The following is a 27,356-nucleotide window of genomic DNA, read 5'->3' as shown; positions in this document are numbered from 1 at the left end:
GTATACTTTTAATAGGCACATGGGGGAAGAGGATGATTTTACATAATCCCCACCAAAACCTTATGTGGCAGGTTCTGACAGTAACTCCATTTTCCACGTGGGGAAACTGAGGCCCAGAGCAGCAACACAGCTTACCTGTGGGACCATGAGGCCAGGTGGTCGGGCTTCGCAGTGTCTCTCTTCACCACTCTACTGTCCCAATGTCTATGTTTCCGAAAAGGATTTTAACAAGTACATAGAGTTAATTATTCCTAGAGATTTAATAATAGATCACACAGATTAACTACTTTTGCCATTTCATTTACTTTTAGCTTCTAAGCACACCAGCCAGCCTGCTCTTTAATAGGAATCTGTGGGGGTTTTCCCCAGTAGGAAATTACATGTTTAAAAATACTTTCTTACCTCAAGTTCTTATTATCAGATAATTAAAATTACCCTGACGGTTTCCCTCTAGACGAAGATAGAAATTTTAATTATAAATTAAAGTTAAATAAGTCCTTCTTACTTATTCTGAGAGGAAAGAAAATATTTTATCTCCTGCACTGTTTCTGAAATCTGTACTAGGTCCATATTCACATGCACACATTTTAAACATTCTTTTCTTGGATGTTCACGATTAGGATGTTCATCATTATCGAGCACATACCTGTGCTCAGCTCTGAGATGGAGACAGACAAAGTCCGGATCCTCCTTAAGGAAGCTCAGAGTGTAACCAATAAGTTGTCATTTAAGCTACCAGAAAGGGCTGAAAGGAAGAAATCATGAAACAGGACTATGTCTCTGTTAGCAAATTATCTTACTGCAAGTGTGTACCATCCAATAGATTATGAATAATTTTAAGTTTGATTTGACTCTTAGTTTTATAACTACACATTTAAAAAAATTCATTTAGATTAGATGATATGACAAGACAATTTGAAATATGATTGAATTTAAAATACATATTTTTTGAAAAGTAAGATAAACTGAGTTGAACATGTCTGTCTTTCTTACAATTTTCTGTAAGACATATTAATTAATATAGCTGTGGCATACGTTTATGTAATAAGAAACCACAGGGAAACGTGGGCAAAGGGACTCTTAAAGTAACACAAAGCTCATTCTTTTCAGCGACTGCAACAGCAACAGGAATTCCATCGCCTCCTTCACCAGCATCTGCAGCAGCCAGTGCAGCTCCTACTTCCACAGTGATGACATGGACTCAGGTGCGTGGGTGAAGGCGTGCAGACCTTTGGATGTTAGTCCTATCGGCGATAGTTTTAAGGGATTCCTTTCTTTGATCCATATGCGTTTTTACCTTGTATCGTTCTTGGTGGCCATATGTATTGCATTTCAGTTTTATATGCTTGATAAAGTCAATCCCATTATAAAGAGAGCGAATGAAAAAGAGATGAAAGAAGTGAATTAATTTTTATCTTAAGATATGTTTTATGATCTTCCTAGAGTACTATGAAGGATTATAGGTTCACTGGAAACACATTTTACTCAAAGCATTAGGCATTATTGATTGGGATGAGGAGATGAGAAGGAGTTTGAAACTCAGGACTTCTAAGACAGCACGCACCTAAGCTAGCCTTATATGTGGGTGACTGGGAGCAGGGTACTGGGAGAAACACTGATGGATATAGATATCTTGTAGATATTCTAGATGTTCTTATTTTGTGTGTGTTAAGAACAAAAACTTCATCCAATTAGGACAAATCTTAATTTTTGATTATGCAGTTTCTTTCAACCCTTCAACCACTAGAAAAACACACCATCGGAAAGAGTCATTAACAAGTATCCTCTTTGTGAAGCACTCTGCTTTCTCCTGTTTCAGAAGAACAATCATCTGACATCCTAGGAGCTCTTGGAATTTGTTTTTTGAACATGAGAATAATTGTATGGAATAAGAGTTTACGTTTTTTATTTTATCTAATATTAAAATATTTTGGAATGGTAAACATAAGATGAATGAGCTGGGTGGTTTTTTTTTCTTTGTTTTGCCTCCAGGCGATGAACTTCCTCTAAGTGTTCGCATTTCTCATGACAAACAGGACAAGATACATAGCTGCCTTGAGCATCTTTTCAGCCAGGTACGGGGCATTTGTGGGTTTTTTCCCCACAGACTAAACCGTCCAGAATCCCTTTTTCAGATGTAGTAAAAATGCTCGAAATTAGAATGGAAAGGCCTCCATCTACCCCTCCACCTCCTTTACCTCAATTTCTGCCATTTAAAATAGGAATAGATTCCTTCGGCCAGCTAACCTAAAGGATATCAGGAATATCAAGTTTTTTACGGTCCTTAGAAAGTTAAAGTTACATACACAGGAGTTATGCCTTTTATTTGTTTTTTCTTTGTTGGGGGGAGGTTTTCAGAATACTTTATGATATTTCTTGCTTAACCTTATTCCTAATTTTAAAAAGTTCAAAATTGCCTTGCTGCTAATATTGGTGTTTTACATTTTAAAAAATTATAGCCAAAATTGGTAGTATAGAGAGCTATTACCACTTCGAAAAGGATTCCAATAACTTTTGGGGAGGGGTTTCTAATAACTCCAGATCTTTGACTTTTTTTTGTGAGGTTAATTTATATTTTGTACTAATATATGTTAAGATAGTCAGAAATGTCATTTTAAATGTTATCATATTAGTTTATTCTGATATTTTATTTAAAGATAGATTTCACAAGCATCATGGGGTTTCAGAAATAATTGTTTTAATAAAAAATGCTTTACAGGATTTACTCTTAGAAATACATATTGTGCATTATGAGAAGTATGCAACTGTCAAAAAAAAAAAAAAAAAAAAAAAAAAATCTCTGCTATTCACAGGTGGATTCAATTACCAATCTCCTAAAAGGGCAAGCTGTTGTGAGGGCCTTTGACCAAACCAAGTATCTCACACCAGGTCGAGGATTACAAGGTAAGGTTTAAAAAGTTACTGTTAGAAGCAATTTGGAAACAAACAGTGGTAGACAGGACAGCCCTGAAGCAAAAGCATTGTATAAGAAGAAAAATTCTGGTTACTTGTGTTTCATAAATCACTGAATATTACTTCTAGTTTGATAATTTTTGAATGTGTAAAAAAATCAGTATAGACATTTAGGTTTCTTTGAAAGTTTAAAATGTTTAATGCCCACAGAGGCTAGGCTGAGCAAAAATGAGTCAATTGAAGGTACATAAGTATTAAATTGCTTTTGCAGAAATCAAAAGTAATCATAATGCCTACTTGATTATATCCCAGTGGTGGGGAAGGGGCGTGGGGAATGTGAGTTGGCAAATAGAATAGGATACAGAGCTGCCGCTTCCTTAAATCTAGTTTGGGATTTTGAACGTAGAATTATCTACCTTTGCTTCTTTGCTTAAACATTTGTAAGAAAATAACATTAAGGTTTGACTTTACATTTAACAAATGTTCTGTTGTGTGATGGCAAAAGAAATTATCACCTTGCTAATAGTCTAGGACAGCAGTGATAAAAGAAAGAAGATTCTGAAGCTTCCGGGCTTATGTGTTTGGGAATTCATTGAGATTTAAGAAAGATTTTTTTGTATTTATTTAGAGTTTCAACAGGAAATGGAACCAAAGCTGAGCTGTCCAAAAAGGTTAAGGCTTCACATCAAGCAAGATCCTTGGAATCTTCCCAGCAGCGTCCGGACTCTTGCTCAGAACATCAGAAAGTTTGTCGAAGGTCAGCATGCAAGGCAAAGAGCATTGCATGATGTTAGCAAGAATCATTCTGAAACCCACTAAAACCAAAAGTTCAGTAATGCCTGATTGTTTTGTGCAGCGTTTCATGTTGTGAGGAAGATAAAAGGACTAAAAATGATGAGGGAAAAGGAGGGAAAGAAAGAATTAAGATTGCAGGACCTGGTTTCCCAAGGTTATAAACAGTATAGACTGTAACATGGAGAATATTCTGATTGAATAAAATAAAGGCTCAAACTTATGAAGACAAATGGAACATGGAGAGAGTTTAATATTTTATAATATGAAACAATATCAGAAAAAATTCTGAAGGATTCACAAAAGGCATGAAGCTAAAGTTTATGGAAAGTCTCAAAAAATTGTGAATCTGTGTGAGAATCAAAATAATTGCATAGGTTGCATCATTAGTTTTTAAGTTCCTATTTCAGAAGTGTTTGTCTACATTGATGTTAACTACCACAACATTACTTATTCATACCTAACATCCTGTAATCGATACAACTTGTAAATTGGAGATAGAAAACTTCCAGATAACTCCAGTGAGTCTGATTGCACCTTGTTTAGGGTCAGGGTGATTAAGTAGAAAATTGTGAGAGTTTCCAAAATGATTATGGTGAAAAAGATGAAATGAGAAATTTAATTTTAAAAATGTCAACTTCAGCAATTTTTTCCCCAATGATTAGACCAGTGTTTGGCAGTGTCTGGAGATATTTTTGGTTATCACAATTATGGGTGTGCTAGTGGCATCTAGTGGGTAGAGGCCAGGCGTGCTGCTAAACATGCTACAACGTACAAAGCAATCCGTCACAACAAAGAATTTTTTGGCCCAACGTTTTGGTAGTGCTAAGGTTGAGAAACCCACACAGTAAATATTTTGCCTGTGTTTGCCTTATTATTCCTCAGTCATTTGTATGTCAGATGTGGTAAATAGTATTCATAAGGATTATAGCATCACTTCAGTGTCTATCTTTTTTAGCATAAATTGGAGAGAGTTATATACTTTGCTGACAAAATACATCTCTTTATACCTGATGGAGTCTGAGCCAGTCACTTAACTCCCTTAGACTTCAACTTCCACATTTATTAAATGACAGAGATGGTTTGAATGTTCTGTGAATACTAAGTCTTCTGCATAGAAATATACTCAAACGTAATGGCTTAGATATTGTTTAGAGATCAGGAGAGAGGACATTTATACAGATATGGAACACTTCCCCAAATAAATCACAGCGATTCTGTTGGGTGATAAAATCTTGTTTTTGACAGTTGTATTTCTTGGCTGTGTTTTTATTTTATGGCTATTAATATAATGGTTACCTGTGATATTTTGTAACATCACATTTAATGAAAAGTCTGAATTTAAAAGCTCCCAAGATAATGAATAGCGTCAGTGATAAATGCCTTTTTAAAAGACAGTTAAATTTAAGGAATTTAAGCATATACTTAACAGTAAAAGTCATATTTTTGCTGAATAGATGCCAGTATCATAACACTCCCAGATGTTATAATTCTGCAGTTGTTCTTATCATCTTTGAGTATTTCTTTTTATAATACATTTATTTTTGACTAAATGCCATTTTGGACAGAAATAGAGAAATTCTTAAAACCTTTTTTGTATTGCATTATTTGAATAGCTTTAAGATAGAAATTTCTAATGCAGGATAAAAAGCTTAGTTTTTAAAAAGGCATTCATTTTAAGAATCTTACATTTTCATCTCAAGTCCTGCTTTTTGTACTCTTTGTACCTCTCATGTCACAATAAGCCATTGTAGAAATGGCAACTATATACTTATATTGATTGATTGATATATATTATGAATATCAGCGCCACTCTGGGTCATGGGAGTCCAGCAGCTGGTTGAGCATGGCTGGATGTGCTAAGGTTCTTAGAGTCAAGGGAGTGTGTATGTATCGGGGGCTCTTTGTAGAATTTATAATAAATTGCATCCCTGGTTGCAAGTTTCAGTGAGCTCTTTGGATAAGAGCTGTGATTATTACTGTGTTAAGTGAGCCTTTAAAAAATGACTACTTTACCATCACTGCTCCAGCCCAGTGGACCATGCAAGGGAGAGGACAAGCTGCCCCTTCCTGGTGACATGTGTGGTGTTTGGTCCTATTACGTGGAGGAAACATTGGGATCGTTGAAATCAGTGCTTGTTATGTAGAGGTGGTCTACACCAGTTCAGCACGGATTTATCCTATTCAACTTAAAATCATTTTCATTCTACTTCTGAAATTGTCTTTATTTAGAGAATGATTTAATGGAGGATTAGTTCTTGGCTGAAAATTTAGCATAATGCCACCTGGGCAGAATTTGATGTTTTATATAGGTAGCTGGGTGACCTTGTCTGATGTTTCCTGGTCTCTGATTTCAAAATATCTTGTCAATTATATACCAAATATGATATCAAAAATCGTAATTTTATGATCTGTCTTTAGGAAGGATTGTTACAGTGCCATTCAAAAATTATATCATTTTATCCTCATCCATCCATAGCAGTCAGCTAAACTGCGGGTAGAAGAGAACAGAGGAGATAGTGGATTAAGTGGGGACAGATTGGCTGTTTGGTGTCACTAAGATGATGCCTGGCTCCTTCTTCACCTCTCACTAAGTTATGGTCTCATATTATCAGCTGAATGAAGACATTTTTACTGAGCAACTCACCATCACCTTAAATCAAATGTCTGTTAGCGAACGTATTTTCAACTCTTTGCTCCCTACAAAAATTGTACTCTTTTCAAAGTCTCCCATTTTTTTCAGTAACCTACTTTTCTTTTTCTTTTTTTCTGCATTTGTCCCATTATCCTAAAGAGTATTTCTTCAGTTTTCCCCTTTTTCATCATCACCTCAGTAATGGTGACGATTTTCTGGCTAATCTCCGGTTTCCATCTTTTCAGATTCATATATACCATTACCAGATTCATGTTCCTAAAACACCATGTTCCTAGCGTCAGCACTCTGCCACTGAGCTTGTAGTGATTTTCTGTTAGATAAGTGTAAACTCATCCATCTGATGTGAGGAAGAACCCATTTTTCAGTGGGGGTTTCTAATTGTATCCCAGTCTCAGTCCTTAAGAATAACATCTCTCTGTGCTAGATAGTTGGATAATTGTTATTCATTCTCTATTATATTCCTTCACTAGCACAATATCTCACTCTTAGAATGTGTACCTACTCCCTTGACAGTCTAAATTTAAATGTTTTTATAAAATATTTTCCAGTCTGACTTAGAATTCTATACCAGATTCAGCTAGATCCAGATTAAAAAAATAACAGTCTTCACATGTATTCAGCACTTTAAACAATTTTCAAAGGCTTTTCATATATATATTCCCACTTATTTTTCCTACACAGGATTGTAAAATAGATAAGGTAGATATTATCGTCATTTATGAATGAACCAAGACTCGAAAGTAGGTTAGCAATTTTCTAAAGCCGCAAAGCTAGTATATAACAGATAGGTCTTCTGACTCTTAGTTTAGTCTACTTTCTTGCCTGTGAAATCATTTTGTTCTTGAAGTCTCAGTTGTAAAATTTAGTGCCCTTCCATGTATTTCCTGCATTTCTTGTCAGTTAATTCTGTCTCTCTGTCTCTATTGTCAACCTGTCTAAAATAGGATACAGCTTAATCTTTTTTGATTTTCCATAATCTTGAGCACTTAGCAGGAACTGTGTAAGTTTTTAAATTTACCTATTGCAAGTAAACTATTGGAAGCAAATGGACACATAACTCATTGGACACATAAAAATGAGTATGAAGTTAATACACATTTATCAAACATCTCTGATTGGCCCTGTGTAGGATATGGTGGGAAGAAGAGTATACATACATATATATAAAATCTTTTTAAAATAACAGTGGCAAAAATATTGTTTGACAGTTTATTGACACATACTATAACTAAGCTTAGGAGTTTAGACAACACTGTGCAGGCTAAAATAACTAAGGATGACCTACAAAGTTGGCAGGATTTGAGTGGTGTTTTATCTACTAACATCATTCAGAGTTAAAAGACATTTTAGCATCTTGAAAAATGGATAGAATTTTTATAGGCAACTAGTCAAGAGTGGCATGTCAAGTGAATGGGATTTTTATTATCTAATATAGTAAGATTGTGCTAATTTTACTACACAGTTAAAATGTGGTATTTGTGGCAGAAAAAGAGTGAACAACTAACTGATGTGTTTTCTTTCTCTGCAGAGGTAAAGTGTAGGATACTCCTGGCTCTTCTTGAATATTCAGGTAACATGTTACATTATTTTTACTATTGAAGTATCATGGCCCAGGATCTTAAATGTCTTATAATATGAAGGCCATGCCTTCAGCCATTTACGAACATGGATGGAGATATGATCCCTCCCATCTCTAAAGCCTTGGAAAGATTAGAAAAAATACACAGTTTTGATAAAAACACAAAACATATATTCATCCTCAATTATAGGTAAAGATATGAATTCATATATAAATATATATTTAAACAGAATATCATTAAAAAGGAGAAAGGGAGCAAGTTTTGGTAAAGGTAATTGTGCAAATAGGATTTATTGTGAAACTGCGCCTAACTTTTATATGAACAAGGATGTACGTAAGCATTTTATAAATCTTACTCATATTAAAACACTTCTACCACACACTTAGTGGGAGTTCAAAAAATATTGGCAACGGAAAGTGACACTGAAGGACAATTAATTATTCCATGCAACTCTAAATTACAGATGGCAAACTGCTAGTGTTGTAAAGGCAGGCACTGTATCTATTTTGATCATCAACAAATGCCTAAAATAGTGGCTGGCACATAGACGGTCTACAAACATTCGTTACAAAAATGAATGAAAAATGATACGGTTGAAAAAGGAATAATCTATGAAATATTTTAGCAAGGTTTTTATTAAAAATGCATTTAGAAGGAAATGGAGCCTCAAATACATTGTGGTGAATAGTTTAATGTTAGCTTGCTGTTTCTCTTTCGGTAGATATAGAGACATACAGATATGTTGATTGACTTATCTGTATTATTTTAATCTATTTCTCATAAAGTATGTGTATGCACAAATGCTATTATACTAACTTTAGATTTTGATAGGGATTTGTTCCTAAAACTATAACCTGTTATACAGGAACAACTAGCTGTTATATCAGTTAGCTTTTGCTGTGTCAAAAAAAAAAAATCCCCAAACTTTGTGACTTAAAACAGCCACCATTTATTATTGCTCACCTGTCTAGTGTCAGCTGGTCTGTTCGGCTGATCTGTGCTAGGTTTCATTGATCTTGGCCGGGTTTGCCCACATGTCTGCAGCCAGGAAGTGGGTTGCCCGGGCACAGATGATCTAGGGTGATCACTGCCGTATGTGACACTTGGCTGGCTGTTAGCTGGGGTGACAGGGCTGCCATATCTCTCATAATCTATGAGGCTCACCTGTTCTTGTTCACATGGTGGATTTGCAAGGTTCCAAGAAGAGAGAAGTGTACCAGAGCTTGCCCCTGTCTGTTGGCCACAGTGTATAACTGGCAGGCTCAGAGTCAAGGGGTAGAGACGTGGACTCTGCTTTTGATGGAAGAGTCTCAAAATTATATTGCAAGGGTGTGGGTACAGGGAAGGGAGAAATTTGTGACCACTTTACAATCTACTACACTCAGAAATTTTTAATTATAAATGATTGAATGAGCCAAGTTAACCAAGAGGGTTTTTTATTTGTTGGTTGGTTTTTGCCTTAATTAAACACGTTTTTGCCTTGCTTTTTCAATGAGTAATAATATTCAGTTATTAAGTACAAAATGCCCAATTTCCTTAAGGACTAAGTTTGACAGTTGATATCTCTGACATTTCATTTTGACACTTTTTGTTTTATTTTTTTTGTGAAGGTACATCCTCAGTCTTGCAAGCACATATTTTGGCTTGTGATTATCTTTCAAATTTTTTAGAGCAATTTTTGCAAAACCGTGGATAAGTCAAAAATTTGTGATATTTTCGAATGTGAACTCCTCTGTGGAACCAATGTAGTGCAGACAGCTCTAAATATCAACCAAGTGTTTGGGAAGGATGTGGCTAATGAACATACAGTGTGTCAATGGTTTAAGAAGTTCCACTCTGGTGATTTTAATCTTGAGAATGAGCCACATGGCGACCTGAGAACAAGGTGGATAATGATGAGTTGTAAGCTGTAGTGGAAGCAAATCCATCTCAACCTACACCTGAATTAGCAGCAAGGTTTGATGTTACTATTCTAACAACACTGGACTATTTGAAACAAATCAGCAAGGTAAAGAAGCTGGATAGATGGGTTCTGCATGAATTACACAAGTGTAAGAAGAGAAATCGTCTTGAAGCTTGCCTTTCTTTGCTGTCACAACATAAAGGCAAACCATTTCTACACCATATTGTTACATGTGATAAAATATGGATTCTTTTTGGCAATCGCAAGTATTTGGCACAATGGTTGGATAAAGATGAAGTGCCAAGACACAGTCTAAAACTGAATATTCATCAGAAAAAAAGCTAATGGGGTCTGTTTGGTGGTCCAGCACTGGTATTATCCAGTACAGCTTAGTGAAACCTGGTCAATCGATTACAGGGGATGTCTGCTGCAGCAAACTGGATAAAATGATGAGGATGCTTGCGATGAAGCAGCGAGATTGGTCAATAGAGACTGGCCAATCCTCTTGCAAGACAAGGCTTGACCACATGTCGCACACACAAGGCTGCTCAAACTGCAGAGGCTGGACTTGGAAACTCTGTCATCTGCCATGTTCACCAGACCTTGCACCAACTGCCTACCACTTCTTCCATGCTCTGGATTGCTTCTTGGAAGGAAAAATACTCAATTCTCAACAAGCTGTGGAAAATGCCTTTTGCGGTTTCATTTCCACTCACTTTCCAGGCTTTTTTGTCGCTGGCATAAACAAGCTACCGTTGGGATGGCAACACTGTATCCATAGTTTAGGTGCATAGTTTGACCAATGTACTTCTTGTTTGAGATATAATAAACTACACTTTTGATTCAAAGTCAGCATTTCATATTTAGTGGCATAAATAATGACAAAAATATCTTAATTTTTCAAGCTTATTAATAACAACACACTTCATGGAGCTCATTTTCATGGACCTCATTTTCATGGATTTCATTGGGCCCTCACAACTACTCTGTGAGAATATTACTACTGTTTCCAAGGTAAAGAAATTGACATTCAGGCAGATTAATAGTAACTAGTGAATGGTATTCATGCAACTCATATTTTTGAGCATCTGGAAGGTTAGACATAATGAAGCCTTATTGAGTAAATGAATAAAAAGTAGGTGGCGGTTTTGAAGTTCGAACTTAGTTTTGCCAATTCCAGAAGTGATCCGGGAATGCTTTGCTTGATTCATTAATATTCAAATGGCTGTTCTGGCAGATGCTTATTTCGATTTCAATTTTATTATTCTATTCCTCCCATGATTCTCCCTTTTCCTACTTTATTTGCTCACTCTCTTTTCCCTCATATATATATGATGGCACCAAAACAGTAACCAAATTACTTTGTATATTTGGCTGTGAAACTATGCTCTTCACTTGGAAAGGGTAGACTGTGTCTTTTAAATATTAGTACTATTCTTAGCCCTCTTTTATTCCTGCCTTTCTCTTTCTCTAATCTCCTTTTTTGTTGCTGTTGTTGTTTCTTTTTTGATTTTGCTTTCTTTTTCCTACAATCTCTGTGTCAGAATAATAACTGAAATTGCTTATGTGTGTCTAGAAACCATCTTATTCTTTTTAGACCAGCCAGCTAATTGTGGAACTCAAATTTTTAAACAGTCAACATTAACTGAAGGTGTTAATATTTTAAAACGTGTGTAGAAGATGAGTTTAAGTAAGTGCTTAAGTACTGAAGTGAAGCCTTTGATAGGTACAAAACTCACTTGAGTGTATTCCTACTAAGAGAAAAATCTTACTCTACAAAAATAATAAAAAAGATGTCACAAAAAACCCCCAGAGCTCCTGCTTTTCTTCTTTTGCTAGATGCTGGAAGCAGATGTTGTAATCTTGCTGTAGTTCTTTCTTATTGATAACACCTTTGGTAAAGGATGGACACTTGAGAATTTTCAATGGCTGCATAACTGAAAGAAAAAGACCTGGGTGTTTTTGCTGGCAGGTAGTCAGTTTTGGTTTATTTGTTTATTTATCCATATTGTCCCTTCTTCATTCAGCAATAAAATTGAGCACCTACTCAGTACCAGGCACTGTGCTAGATGTTAGAGAAAAAAAGAATCACCATGTTGATGCTACCTGATTTCACTTTGTTAAGTGCTTTAGATGTTTTTATCTCATTTATCTTTATCGCAGTTCTAAGATGTAGGAATTAAACCCATTTTACATATGGGGATCTTATATCTAAGATCACATGGTCTAAAATGGTTTAAAGCAGATCATATGCCCCGAAAGCCTGCGAGCATAACTCACAGGATATGCCACTTCTCCTGGCCTTGATGTGCTGATGGTCCATTGGAGAACACAAACAGGTGAACAACAAACACAATGCTAAATAATTAGCTCTCTATTAGAAGGATGCCCCCAGGTATGTGACGACAGAAAGAAGAGCACAGTACAGCCTGGGGGAGAGGGGAATTTTACAAGGGGAGATAGTATTTCAATAGTTCAGTGAGTTTCAAAAATTCAGTGAATTGATTCTCGAAGAATGATTTAAAGTTTGCCAGGTGGATGGGGAAGACAAAGGCACACAGAGGTAGGAAATCTGTAGACAATGTGTGGGCCATAAGTGCATTTGATGTTTGAGGAATGCTGAGCAGTGCTGTGTGGCACAAAGAGGACAGGTCTGTGCACCCCACTGTTTTATTATATTCTCAGGACAACCCTGTGAAGATTGTTGCTGGAATGCAGAGTGAATGAGGGAGGTGGTGTATTGAGGTGCTGTGAATATAAGTTGGGGATAGGTTGCAATGACTCCTTTATGCCACTGAGTTTTCTAATTTTGTTATTCACTGTGAGGTGATGACTTGTAAAAAGTTACTTGAAAAGCTCTTGATATATTATGTGCATTTTAAATCTGTGCAAACAATGCATCTACTGTGTTGAAAATGGGAAGGTGGCAACAGAATATCATTCATGAAGTAATAAGCATTTACTAAGTATGAGTTTTTATTAAGTATAAACATTTATTAAGTATGGCCCAACCCCGAACTTGGATTTCTCTATACCTCCAGTAATTGGTGCAAGGTTTAATTCCTGTGGGGTACTCAGTGTTAAAAGTTTGAATTCATGAATGAATGCAACTTCAAGTTATCAACAGGTTTTGCATATTGGAAAGACTTGAATATTAATTGTGATCAGTTCTGATTTGATAATGAGGTTGAATGAAAATCTTAATTTGGCTTAAATACACATAGAATATAGTAGCAGAGAGCAGAACAAACATTTAAGTATTTTTTTAAGATAGAAAAAGAAGAAATTTGAGAACTACTTCTTCAAAACAACTTGGAGATAATTATTTCTAACTATTAACTCTTGTGATCTTTACTAAAGCTTGAAATAAAACCAGATCCTTCCTTCTCTAGATTTTTGCTTCCTATTCAATAGCAGCAATTTCTTTCCAATTAGTTTTTTATTAAATCATTCTCAGAGTATAGGTGGGAGTATTTCTGCCAAAGCTACGGAAGTATTTTTAAAAATTCACCCAGATTTTCTGCTTCACTACAGGACACCTGAAAAACAAAGTAAGAATATAGAAGAATAGGGCAATTTTTACTTACTTAGTTTCTGTCTTGCACCTTAGTACTCCAGCTGCACATTGGAGCTAACAAGCTATCTAAATTACCTTCTTAAGTCAAACTAAATCCAGACATTTCAAGAAGCCAGAGAACAAACTCATGCATTTTCATCTGACTTAATTCATTTGTTTGTTAGCACCACTGGTTCATTATTTTCATTCATTCAGTAAACATTTATCAAATGTCTACTCTGTTGGAAACTGTGCACATCAAAATATATGTTTCGGTTTATACTTAATTGAGAATTGGACAAAGTTCATTCCCAGTTTAGACATTTTATAGCTACCTGTAAATGTTTTTTCCCAGCTAGTAGCATGGGGCACATGGTATAGAACGACTTAAGGAAAATGTCTAACATATGTTGTCGGTTAAATTAGTAAGTTGAACCATATGGAATTGCCATAGTCAAACATTTTTACCTACCAGAGCAGCAATTTTATGTAGTTCAACCTAATAAATAAATGTTTTCAATATAAAATTAAACATTTTGAATATTTAATTTTTTTCTAATAAAATTTCTAAGAGTGAGTATTACTAAGAGTGACTATTACTAACAGTGAAACTGAGTAACACAGAAGCTGCATTATGTGTACACAGTCTTTGATGGCTATCAATGTTCTTGGTAAACATCTTAAAAATTATGCCTTTTTCAATAAAACAAAAGTTCATCACTGAGTAAGGCACCTTTAACTCTGTTATACAATAATATTGACAATGCATCTTCCTTCCAAGAGATTCTATGAGCCCTTAGAAATATTCAGTATACTTTGAGAATTAGATTATTTTTACCTTTGTTGTTCTTCTAGTGTAAGTGATTTTTCAACGTGCAGGATGTGTGGCTTGGTGTTCATGTAGTTTGTACATATCTAACTGCTCAAAGAAGCGAAACTTACGTGTTAGCTTCCTTCCATTAGAAAACATCTCTGGCTCAGGAGTGGCAGTTCTCAGGGCAAACATTCCTTCAAAGTGTGTCAAACAAAAATCCAGTCAATTGCAGGATAAGAATTCTAATAAATATATAAAAATCAATTCCTGCTAAAACTATAAATATATTATGTCAAAGAATTATAGGAACTCATGTTCCTATAAACTTGTTATATTTATAGCTCATGAATTTATAACTCAGTTCAAGAGAGACAGATTTGCCTATTATTACAAACAAATACTCTTTTCCCCACAGGTATTTCACATTTAATATTTGAGCTGGTTCAGTGGGCAATTAAAAAAAAGTATTAATAATATTGTGTTTCATTTGCCAGCACAAACTGAAAAACTGGACTTCAAGTTTCCTTTAGGGAAAGTGTCATTGTAGCAAATGCAAATTGTGTCCAATCAAGTAAAGAAAATATAAAAAAATGGAGCCTTTTTTACCTTCAGGTTTTATCAAACAATTTTAATGATTGCAGAATAAAGTCACAATATCAATTAAGAAAAATATTTTGATATTTCTAACATTTTTTAGTGTTTAGTGTTTTTTGTAAAAAAAAAAAAAAAACATTTGCTAAAAATGTGTGTGCTCATTTATAGAGCTCAAATTCTCATTTTTTCACATGGAGCCAGTTCAGTGAACATATAAAATACCAGTGAATGTAGATGCTTAATGAATTAGTTTGCTCCACCTGCGACCTTTTTCAAAGCCATCTTTATGTTCTTTTGGATCGCAGACAGTGAGACGCAGCTCCGGAGGGACATGGTTTTCTGCCAGAGCCTCGTGGCCACCGTCTGTGCCTTCTCTGAGCAGCTCATGGCGGCCTTAAACCAGATGTTTGACAACAGCAAGGAAAATGAGATGGAAACTTGGGAAGCCAGCAGGAGGTGGCTGGAACAGATAACAAATGCAGGCGTTCTTTTTCACTTTCAGTCACTTCTGTCACCAAACTTGGTAAGGAATCATATGGCTCCCACTGTCTGTGTCAGCTGGAACCTGCATTGTAACACGTTCCCAAATAAGAAGTGGTTATTCATTTCCACCTCATTCTCTTCTTTATTCCTGGCTCTGCAGTCATTCAGCTACTTTAAAAAATGTATATCTCCATGGGCGTTCAAGCTTTAATAAGTATGTATAATGTATTTTTTTTCTTTCCTGATTTTTCTCTCTTCTCTGTGGCTGCTAAAAGCTGAGAAAGCCTCCATCTGGTACTAATTCTTGTATCCCTACGCACTGACTGGAAAAGGTCATCAGAAGAAAAAGGGTCTTTCTGCCTTTCCTTATTCCCAGTCCAGAAGAAACAGCCTGGCACGAAACGAAAGCTCCCAGGGAGGTTGATATTCTGGAGCGTGCTTAATAGACGGCCCAGACAACTTGCATGCCATACTGTCTGCAATCTGTTTAAAATTTGCATATGTTAAATAATTTTAGTTCCTTCCTTTGTACACATGTTTGTCCTGTTAAATCTAAGAACATTGCCTTAATTACTGTAGACTATTCCATGTTTATGCATCAGTTTTCCGCAGGGGATATGAAGAAAGCAACTTGAAATATTTGAAAAATAAACCTATAGTGAACTTAAGAGTTTTTTCTCATATACCTTCTGTGGTTTGGACAGTTGTCATGACGTTTAAAAGCAAATATGTTCACTTTTATATACAAACTTTAGGTGCTCGCTAAATAGAATTATAATTTTAAACATGAGAGCCTATTTCATCTGTGTACATAGAAGATGTAGCTACCAAGTAATATGGTTGAATTTTTGAACAAATATATATGAATTTATACAACAAAATTATGTTTCTCTTCAATGATGTTGAGGACGGGAAAGTGATTGCTGCACTGCACAGCCATAGAAGGTTCTGGAATTATAACATAAAATCCTTCTTAGTATACTTCATAGAAACAGAAGTAGATTCTTTTGAAAAGACTCTGCACATTCCATATGGGTGATCAATTTATTTGGTGGTATTAATGAAAAATTTGAAGTGAGGCATTTTTGGAAAAGTGATTAAAAACTAAATAAATATTAATCATTGCTTATCAGATATAAATTACATATGATAGGAAGCCCACTTCCTAACACGTGATAGGCACTATTTATTGAATGAGTGAATGAATAAATAAGCCTTCATTTCTATTTTATTCTCCTTACTCTAAAACTGCCATTGTCTAATCAAGTGCTCATACTTTTACTTTAAATTTAATTTTATTTGAAATCTCAAGGAATAGGAGAAAATATTTACAAATCATATATTTGATGTGACTGATATCCAGAGTACATAAAGAACGCTTAAAACTCAATAGTAAAAAGAAAAATAACCCAATTAAAAAGTGAGCAAAGGATTTAAATAGATATTTTTCCAAAGAATATATAAAATTGGACAAAAAGCATATGAGATGATCAACAACATCATTAATCCTTAGGGAAATGCAACTCAAAAGCACAATGAAATATATCACGCGTGGTGTGGATGGCTGTAATTCAAAAGATAGATAATAACAAGTGTTGGGGAGGATGTCGAGAAATTGTAACTCTTTTAAATTGCTTATGGGAATTTAAAATAGTATAGTCATTTGGAAAACAGTTTGGCAGTTCCTTAAAATATGAAACATAGAGTTTTCATATTACCTAAAAATTCTACTTCTAGGTATTATCCAAGAGAAATGGAAACTTACATTCACACAAAAACTTGTCTGCAAATGTTTCATGCAAGATTATTCATAATAGTTAAAAAGTGGAAACAACCCAAATGCCCATCGAGTGATGAATGGATAAAGAAACTGTGGTGTATCTACGTAATGGAATGTTATTTAGCAGTTTAAAGAAATGAAGGACTAATACAGGCTACAACATGAATGAACCTTGAAAGCATTATGCTAAGTGGAATAAGCCAGTCACAAACCCCATTTATTGTTTAATTCCATTATGATGAAATACGCTAACTAGGTAAATTGTAGAGACCGAAATTAGGCTAGTAATTGTCTACACCTGAGGATGGAGGGAGGGGAATGGGGAGTCAATGCTAATAGGTATTGGGTTTCTTTTTGGGGTGATGAAAATGTTCTAAAGTTCAATTATATTGATAGCTGCACAGCTTTGTGAACAAACTACAACCCCCTGAGCTGTGCGGTTTGAATAGGTAAATTTTATAGTATATGAATTATATCTCAATGCAGCTTGTTTTTAAAGTGGTCTTGTGAATCCTTTAATTTATTTAAGGAATTGATTTTTAAAAATCCAAAGGTTGCTAAGGAAAATTCAAAGACACCCGTAGTCTTTCTGCCTCTGTCACTAGAACACAAAATGCACCTCGGAATGTGAATGTCTCTCTGGGAGCTGCAGACAGTGGCGTTCTGTATGTCCCCGAGCTCTAGGCACAGCCAGTGGTCACTTGGGTATTGCCTTGACCATGCCTGCTGGAACATTGTGACCTGTACCATGGACTGTCTTGGGCATTTCTTCCTGTGTGTATTCCTCACGATAAGAAAAATGCTGATTCTTCAGTTCTCGCCTTCCATTCCAGGTTCATGGCATTTTTCTGCTGCTTTGAAAGGATTTTAAATATTAAGAATAATGGCTTAATAAACATTTATCCAGCACTTACTATATTCTATGCACTATATTAAGTATCAAACCAAGGGGCAAAGGTGATGGTGATTCTGTCAACCTCTTTGTGTCCATTCTGCCCTTTTGGAGTCTGGGGCTAACTTGCTGATTCTTTTTCACACAATGGAAATTCTTTACCGTCTCCTTTATCCTCTACTATTGCTGTCCCAAAATATGGCTACAATCTTACAGCAACTTTTTAAAATGTTGTATACAGCGTGTTAACGTACTGTTTAAAAAGATTATTGACATTATTAAGAAAACAAATGTTACCTTTAAAAGATAAGCTGTGTATGATAGATAAGGTTAATTATATTTTCATAACCAAATTAGTAAAAGACCCTGTAGAGAATGCATTAAACTGCTGGGGAAGACGAGACTCTTGTACTAGAAAGATGATATCACTAAGGCATGAACAGAATTTGTTATAATGACAGGGCTTTATCTGCCTCAGCTATCAAATCATATGCTGTAAGAATGAGACAAATGACTAAAACAAATCAGATATTCACAAGATGCTAGGCTGAGGGCACTTAAAGACAAGTGAGGTGAACATGATTCTTGCCCCCAAGCTCTTGGGAAGAAAAATAATTACATACATGGAATTTGCTTTTATCATAATTCTAATAAGTAACAAATTGAATAATTAGTAAATTATCTTATTATAAAATAGGATGACCATTATTAGTGTAGTTTTTAACTAAAACAATAATTTTGCTTCTCAGAATTATAATTTATAAGATTTTGGATGGTTAGAGGCAAATAGCATGCTTTTTGTGTATTTATTTGTAAATAATAAATGAAATCAATATGGTTAGAGTCTAGCTGCCAAATAGACTGAAAAATATGTATATAACCATTTAAACAATAGGGGAAAAGTAAAATAAAACTATAAAAGAGACTTGTAGGCCAGGTGCAGTGGCTCAGACCTGTAATCCTAGCACTTTGGGAGGCCAAGGTGGAAGGATCGCTTGAGGTCAAGAGTTTGAGACCAGCCTGAGCAAGAGCAAGACTCTGTCTCTACAAAAAATAGAAAAATTAGCCAGATGTGGTGGTACATGCCTGTGGTCCCAGCCACTTGTGAGGCTGAGGCAGAAGGATTGCTTGAGCCCAGGAGCTTGAGGTTGCAGTGAGCTATGATAATGCCACTGTACTCTAGCCCAGGAGAGAGAGCAAAACTCTCTCTCAAAAATAAATAAATAAATAAATAAGAAAATAAGCTTGTAACTTTGAGGGATTTGTTGATTTCATTTTGGACAGTGAAGTCTTAAAGTGTTGATAGTTTTGTTGTGTACCTGTATGTAAATACAACACAAGTGAAGCTATTTTTGGTCTAAATTTACATTATGTCATGTTATATTACATTATATCATATTGTGTTAAACATAGTTTTTCTTTCTTTGTAGACAGATGAACAAGCCATGTTAGAAGATACACTGGTTGCACTATTTGATTTGGAAAAGGTTTCCTTTTACTTTAAACCATCAGAAGAGGAACCACTGGTTGCAAGTAAGTAATTAAATGTGTACAGGATTTCTTTGGCATCAAACAGTAACATATAGTATAACTTTGATATTAATATATCCGATAGTTATTTTATGAATTGAACCATTGAAAAGTATCTCTGTGATTTAGCAATTTTCCATCATTAAACCTGATAAAGGCACTATTTTAAGTTATCTCAGGGAAGTAGCAATGCGCATAGTTCAATGTCCATATCTTTTAGTTTCTGCAAGTTATTAAATATCATCATTGTCTACTGTTTCCACATTTTCATAAATAGGTTTAAAATATATGTATCAGTCCAAGAAATCTTCAGCAGTTTGTTATTATTAATATTTTTATGTACCTCTTCTTTCTTCCTACATGTGAGGATCCTGTATATCATGATAAAAGATATAAGCTTCTTCAGGGCTGAGAGATGTTCTTATTTTTCACATTCCTAGTACAATAAACAGGGATTCAATAAATGTTCACTTAATTCATGATTTGATTTCAGAATGATATTCATTCATTCATTCATCAAAGGTTTCTTAAATGCCTACTTGCGGAGACTATTTTAGTTGTTGGATCCAGTAGAGAACTAAACAAATAAGCAAGATAAACAAATTAATTTTGTAATAAATTAGAAAATAATATAAAGTATATGAAGGAGGAAGTAAAAGAGCTAGGAAGAAAATGAGGGGGCAAGTGCAAGGTTGCAAATAACAGGGAGGAAAGCCTCACTTAAAAGAACCGATCCCTGAAGGCTTGAGGGAGGGAGTCCTGCAGATGTCGGGGGAGGAGTGTCCCAGAGTCACTGGACTCAGGTGGGAGCAAGCTTGGCATGCTGTCAGGATAGCAAGTTGGCCAGCTTGGCTGGAGTGGAGTGAGTGACAGGAACAGAGCAGGAGGTGGGGACAATGGGGAGGCCAGACCAGCAGGGCTTGCCAGCCTTTGAAAGAGCTTTACCTTCCTAATCAAGCCTTTGGGCAGGTGAATGACAGGATCTGGCTCACATATTCAAAGGCTGCTGTATTGAATAGAACATTTCTGGAGCAAGGGCAGAAGCCCAGTGACCAGTTAGGGAGCTACTGAATGACTCAGGTAGGAGAGGGTAGCTGTGGAGATGGTAAAAAAAAAAAAAAAAAAATGTTGATGCTGTTTACATTCATTTATGAAGATAGAGAGAGCAGAATTTTATCAAAGTTTCATTTCTCCCGATGAATGAGAAAGGGAACAAGAAGTACAAAGTTAGAAATTCAAGAGAGAATTTTTCTGGCATAGGGTATTATTTGATAAGGATAATATTATTTGAACAAATTATGTGGTCTTCTGTGGATATGTATAAAACAGGATATATTTTCATTTACTTGAATAGCATAGGCATAGTTTTGCAGAAGGCAGAGAAAACTCTATTTTCGTGATATAACCCAATACGTTTTTCAGAGCTTTGCCTGAGGAGCTGTATGTAGTACTGTTTTCCATGGTTCCAATATAACATTATTGGCAAATGGTTTGTTGAGCAAGTAGGAGCAGAACCAGTATCATAAGCTTGATAAAATATTTACTTATTGCGTATCCATCATGAGAGATTTCATTTGGTATATTGGAACACATACTAAATATTAAAGATAATTGAGACCATGTAAGTAGTGTTAGTATATATGTAACTGTGACACACAAAAATTGTGATATACATGTGGCACTACATTTTTACGTATTTCTTTAAAACATAACCTTGACTTCTGAAAATAGTTCTTAGTAAAGGGCTAGTCCCAGTGCTACATTACTAGGTATTCCATATGAATTAAAAACAGTGATGATAGGAACATAGTTCTCATTTTAAGTTGACTCGTGAAAGAAGAGAATTATTCAATATCCAAGGTTCATCCCATCTTAAGTGGTATAAGAAAACCGGAGCTTTATTATGTATTGCATGGGGTTGGATCTTTCTATATGTGCAGACACACATAATTAATTCTACATCACTGGAGTGGAAACTAGTTGGCTGCAAGTCTGAGGAAGGAATGAGTGCAGAGGGAAGGAAGCACCAAGGTGTAAAGAGACTATTTGGCTTTGAAATCAAGAAACCTGAGTTCAAGTCTGGCGTCCATTCTCATCTTGCAAACATGAGAATGTTAGCTTTCCCTAACTCACATGGTTGAGGGGCTTAAATAAAATAATGTATTTGGAAGACTATAGCATTATATATGGCTATAGTAGTATTCAGTAAGTATTTTAATCCATCTTCCTTACTTTATTAGTTTGCATTCTTTTCAAAAAGCTCTATTTATAGCATCACCCATAATGTTACTTTTGCATGAAAAGGATAATGAGATTCTGAAGAATTATGGCATGCCAAGCAAGTAGAACTCAAATGTCTTAGTTGAAGACGTTTTGTTTCCATTAAAGAAATAACATGCTAAGTGCTGAACTAAGTTCTAGCGATATGATGGTAAGAAAATGAAACAAAGTTTCTAGAGACGAGTGAAAGACACAAAAGAATAAATGGGCAATTATGCCCACTTCAGTGATAAGGGAAGTACAAGGTACTTCCTATGCCATATTATGTATTTAGGGAAGGAGGAATAAACTATCTAAATGATTAGATTATCTACAATTAAATTTATTTTATGAAAAATCTGCATTTTTTTGGAGAATAGTATAATGGCAGCAGGTCTTCTCCTTTTCAGTGGTGGTATAGGTAATTTTATAGTAATTAATTATTAGGAGGATGAATATCTTGGAGCCCCCACTGTCCCTGTATGGACCAGGCATTGTGCCTGGAGCTGTGGATGCCATGGTGGGTGAGACAGACACAGTCCCTATCTCCATGGAGCTGACAGCCAAGTTGGGAGACAATCAGGAATCTACTACAAAGATAGTTAAGAATGTGATAAATCCTGTAATGGAAACAGACAGATACCTAAAGAAAGAGCATGAGATGGCCCTCTAAGGGGTGACCAGAGGAGGGCTTCTCTGCAGAAGTAGCTTTTAAACTGAGATCTGAAGGACAAGAAAGACCCAACCCTGCAGTAAATCAGGGAAGAGCAGTCTAGGAACTGGGAACTAACTTCATAGTCAAAGAATTTTCAATTGTCCTGGCCCATTCAATGATTGGGAGCTGCCTTTAAAAGGGTGGGATGGCACTGTTAAATCCCTCTCTAGCTGTAGTACCCAAACCCTGGGCTGCAGACCTGTACTGGTCCATGGCCTGTTAGGAACCAGGCCACACAGCAGGAGGTGGGGGGTGACAGGCACTGTGTCAGAGGCAGGGCAGCTGCTCCCAAGTGCCCTGGCCTGATCTTCCCCCGTGGAACCCTCACCTGGTCCTGAGCAGAAACAGCCAGCCTGGGTGAGACAGGTCTCTGTCAAGTGCAGGGCAGCTGCCCCCAAGTGCCCTGGCTTAATCGCCCCTGTGGAATCCTCCCAGTCCCAAGCGGAAACAGCCTTTCAGCCGCAGTTGCCTCAGCAGCAGTAGGTGTGTGTGGGGGGGGGGTTGTTAAGAAGAGAGGGCCCCGAATGTTGGGGAGCTAGTGCCCTGGTCCCCTTTGTCCTAAGGGGCCTTCTGGCATGCTGCCCTCTCCTCTCAGCTGGAAGTGGCCCCCACCAATGCCCAAGCTCTGAGAGACCCACAATTCTCCCAGGACCCACCAGCACCCCAAGGCAGCTGTGGTCCAAGTTGGTACTAGGTGACGCAGAGACCCAGGAGCTGAGACTCCTGGGCTGGGACAGCTGCAAAAATCACTGCCTGTCCGTGAAGGAGAGAAATGAGCCACACCCTCCATGCAGAACCCGGACATGGTGAGTGAAGTGCTATGGGGGGTGTACCCCCTAGAACTGCCAAACCTGCAACTCACCCATTCCAAAGGGTCGTGCTTGGGAGCAGAGACAGCTATGTCTGCAGCATTGGGTGGCTGGAGGAGGGGAGGTTCCCATCTCCATGTCCCTTCCTGGGCTCTACTGCTGCTCCTGCTCTGGGGAGGAGACTCCCTCCCACTCTGTGGTCTCCTCTCTGCACTCGTGTCTCCAGTGGGAGGGGTGCAGACAACTTCATATCCTGAGCCTGGGGCTTTCTGGGGCAGGAGAGGGCATTCCACCTTCCTCCGTCCTAAAAAGTGTTCATGGCAGTCCTAGCCCCAGTCCCCTTGGAACAGCCCACCCTACAAGTCGGAAACCCGGGAACCCTGCTGCTCTTCTGTGTCTCACTGCTCCTTTGTGCTTGTCACAATCCAAGGGGGTGCTGGGGAATGTTCACGTGGGATCCGGTGGCAGGGAGACTGAGGAGTGTCACTTTCCTGGCAGGATAGAGGAACATGCATGTGTGCGGGCAGTATGGCACCTGCGGTCTCAGCGTGGGTCTGTGGTGGGCGGAAGTGATCCTACGTGGGCCCACTGCTGGGTGCTCTGCTCCCAAGAGACTCTCAGTTCCCTGATGGTAGCAGCACCCGGGTTCATCCAGGTAGAAGGGCTCACCAACAAATCAGGAGATGGCAGACTCCCGTAGCTGTGAGTGGAGGAAACGTAAGCACTCCCACCTACCCTTTCCACCAGGCTCCAAACCCTTCAAGGGTCAGTCTCTGCCAAAATCTTGCTCCTTCTTCTTCTTGTCCACAACTTCTTCCCCTGTTTTTTTAATTATTATTTAGTTTTAAGAGTTATGTGTGTATTTTTAATAACGGTTCCTTTTCAGAAGTGTCTTTTGCAAATATTTTCTTCCAGTCCACTGCTTGTTTTCTCATTCTCTCTACATTTCTTTCAAAGGGCAGAAGTTTTAAATTTGATGAAATCTAGCTTATCAATTCTTTGATTATACCCTTGGTGTTTTTTCTAAAAAGTCATCTCCTTTCCCAAGGTCATCTAGGTTTTCTCTTATGTTATCTTCTAGGAATTGTATAGTTTTGCATATTACATTTAGGTCTGTGATTCACTTTTAGTTAATTTTTGTGCTGGGCATAAGGTCAGTGTCTAGATTCATGTTTTTGCATGTAGATGTACAGTTGTTCCAGAACCATTTGTTGAAAAGACTGTCTTTGCTCTGTGGTATTACCTTTGCTCCTTGGTCAAAGATTTGTTGAGTATATTTATTTTGGTCTATTTCTGAGCTCTCGATTCTGTTCCATTGATCTATTTGTCTATTCTTTTTCCAATACCATACTATCTTGATTACTGTAGCTTAATAATAAGCCTTGAAGTCAGGTAGTCCTTCAACTTTGTTCTTCAATATTGTGTTGGCTATTTTGGGTCCTCTGCCTCTCCACATAAACTTTAAAATGAGTTTGTAAATATTCATGAAAGAACTAGTTGAGATTTTGTTTGGTATTATACTGACACTACAGATCAAGTTGGGAAGAATGACATCTTGACAATATTGATTCTTCCTGTCCATGAACATGGAATATCTCTCCATTCTTTTTTTTTATTTCTTTCATCAGAGTTTTGTAATTTTCCTCATATAGATCTTGTACATATTTTATTAGAGGCAAACCTAAGTACTTCATGGGGGGAGCTGCTAATGTAAGTGGTGTTGTGGTTTTAATTTCAAATTCCACTTATACATTGCTGGTATATAGGAAAGCAATTGACTTTTGCATATTAACCTGTATACTGCAACCTTGCTATGATTACTCATTAGTTTCAGGAGTTTTTTGTTGTTGTTGATTTTTTTCAGATATTTAATACTGATGATCATGTCATCTGCAAACAAAGACAGTTTTATTTTTTCCTTGCCAATCTTTATATTTTTTCTTTTCTTGTCTTGTCTTATTTGTTATCTAAGACTTCCAGTATGATATTGAAAAGGAGTGGTGAAAGTGGACATTATTACCTTGTCCCTGATCTTAGTAGAAAAACTTCAGGTTTCTCACCATTAAATATGATGCTAGCTGTACATTCTTCATCAGGTTGAGGAAGTTCTCTTGTATTTCTAGTTTACTTACAGCTTTTATCACAAATCAGTTTTGGATTTTGTCAAATGCTTTTTCTGTATCTATTGCTGTGATCCTGTGATTTTTCTTTTTTAGCCTGTTGATATGATGAATTACCTCATTGATTTTTGAATGTTGAACCAGGCTTGCATACCTGTGATAAATCCTACTTGGTTGTGGCGTACAATTTATTTTATACATTGTTAGATTTGATTTGCTAATATTTTGTTGAGAATTTTTCCATCTATGTTCATGAGAGTTATTGTGTACTTTTACAAGTGCCACAGATCCTTTCAGGGAAACAGTCTCCGTTCTTTCTTGTCCTACTCTTAGTTTTAACTTCACTTTATACTAATATACTTGATAATTTTCAGTAAGTCTCAGTTTCTTAATTCCTAATATAGTATCTTGTTTCGTTCTATGCTAGTCTTATAATATGGAACTCTACCTGTTGTGTAATTATTTTCCTTTCAGTAACATTATGCATTTGTTAACACAGGGATTGGTTACATTGATGCAAAAGAGTAAGGGTATGGAATTTGTCATAAATTAAAATACATGTGAGAGACAGTATTTGAAAAATATGAAAAGAGGAACTAGAAGGTACAAATAATTAGTGGGTATAAATCTGTATTTTCTTTAGTATCCATAGATCTGTTTTTCTTTATTTTAGAAACCAGGAAAAAAAATTTCCCAATTATTAAAATGCTATTAACTTCCAACTCTTAGGCTAAGAAACTTATTTATTCTCTTTCCTAAACCTAACTCTTTATGTCTTCCTTTTAAAAAAAATAATAACAAAACTAAAATAAGCATTTTATATGGCATAAAAAAGACTCATAAGTATTAATGAAATGTGTCCTCTATTCCTATGCAAAATTAAGTAGATAAATTTAATAAGGAGCCTGGAATCTGAGATCATAAATGACATTTAACCTTAAACTCTAATTTTATATCAGTTTTATTGAAAGAAGCAGGTTAGAAGTAATAAATATAGATTCAATAACATATGTTAAATACCTACTACGTTTTAGCCTTAATTTTTAACTGGTTAATATGACTATTCTTACTTTTTAGGAAGATTTTTACACTCTTTTTTAATGAGGTAGAAATATTCATCATGGATAAATATCATAAAATGGAGAGGATTTATGATAACATTGTGAAATACTCCTACAGCATTTTAGCCTTTCATTTATTGTTTTTTATAAAAGTAATTAAATCTAGGATCTTTGAAAATAGGCACAAGAATTTGGATAGATAATTTTTAATTACTGTAGGGCATCAACAGAGGATAATACATTTTTGCTCTGGTGCGCAGGGAATGGAGCTTGCAAAACCCATGCTAATTTTGGTAACAGTTGCTACATACTCATTGTCTTGCACACTACTTAAGAAGTGTACACCAAGGACTCATTCTGAGTAAAATATGAATGAGGCAACTGCCCTGGGAGGTTTTGAATCCAAACCATGTGTAGCTAAATTCCTCATTTAGTTAAGTGAGACATCTGGTATGTCAAAGTAACAAAGTTTCTTATTACAGAATTTTATATACAGTACAGTAAGTAATAAATCTGTTGCTTTAGCTAATGAGAATCTGATTTAATACCTTTCACTGAATAGCACTGTGTGTCTAACATGAACTTGGTACACACAAGCACCTTTAATATATTAGTTTCTAGTAATTTTCAGAATTATTTTTAAAAGTTAACAAGTATATCATATAGCATATCTTTATTTTAGGCAGTAATATAATATTAAATGTCATTTTAGATGTTCCTCTTACGTATCAAGTGGAAGGAAGTCGGCAAGCTCTGAAAGTTTACTTCTACATTGACAGTTACCATTTTGAACAACTGCCTCAACGGTTGAAAAATGGAGGAGGGTTTAAAATTCATCCTGTTCTTTTTGCACAAGGTAAACAGGTTTTCTTTTTATGCTTCATATACTTAAATTGTTT

At 36.2% G+C, this 27,356-nt stretch overlaps 1 protein-coding gene across 3 annotated transcripts in view; it reads left to right on the top strand.

Annotated features, from left to right (window-relative positions):
- PREX2 (phosphatidylinositol-3,4,5-trisphosphate dependent Rac exchange factor 2) overlaps positions 1-27,356 on the top strand; it is a 274,675-nt gene that overhangs the window by 168,831 nt on the left and 78,488 nt on the right. For 2 of the 3 annotated variants that reach the window (XM_045560617.1, XM_045560618.1), the window contains exons 27-34: positions 1,111-1,205; positions 1,993-2,075; positions 2,814-2,904; positions 3,542-3,670; positions 7,890-7,931; positions 15,114-15,331; positions 19,394-19,496; positions 27,170-27,313. In XM_045560617.1, coding sequence (XP_045416573.1) covers positions 1,111-1,205; positions 1,993-2,075; positions 2,814-2,904; positions 3,542-3,670; positions 7,890-7,931; positions 15,114-15,331; positions 19,394-19,496; positions 27,170-27,313 — 905 coding nt within the window. Of the gene's footprint in view, positions 1-1,110; positions 1,206-1,992; positions 2,076-2,813; positions 2,905-3,541; positions 3,671-7,889; positions 7,932-15,113; positions 15,332-19,393; positions 19,497-27,169; positions 27,314-27,356 lie in introns of those variants that run through there. The other variant, XM_045560619.1, reaches the window with a different exon arrangement.

Source organism: Lemur catta, chromosome 9, assembly GCF_020740605.2.
Source record: "Lemur catta isolate mLemCat1 chromosome 9, mLemCat1.pri, whole genome shotgun sequence".
Lineage (NCBI taxonomy): Eukaryota > Metazoa > Chordata > Mammalia > Primates > Lemuridae > Lemur > Lemur catta.
Note: the sequence above shows the minus strand (reverse complement) of the source record. Positions and strands in the feature narration are given on the sequence as shown.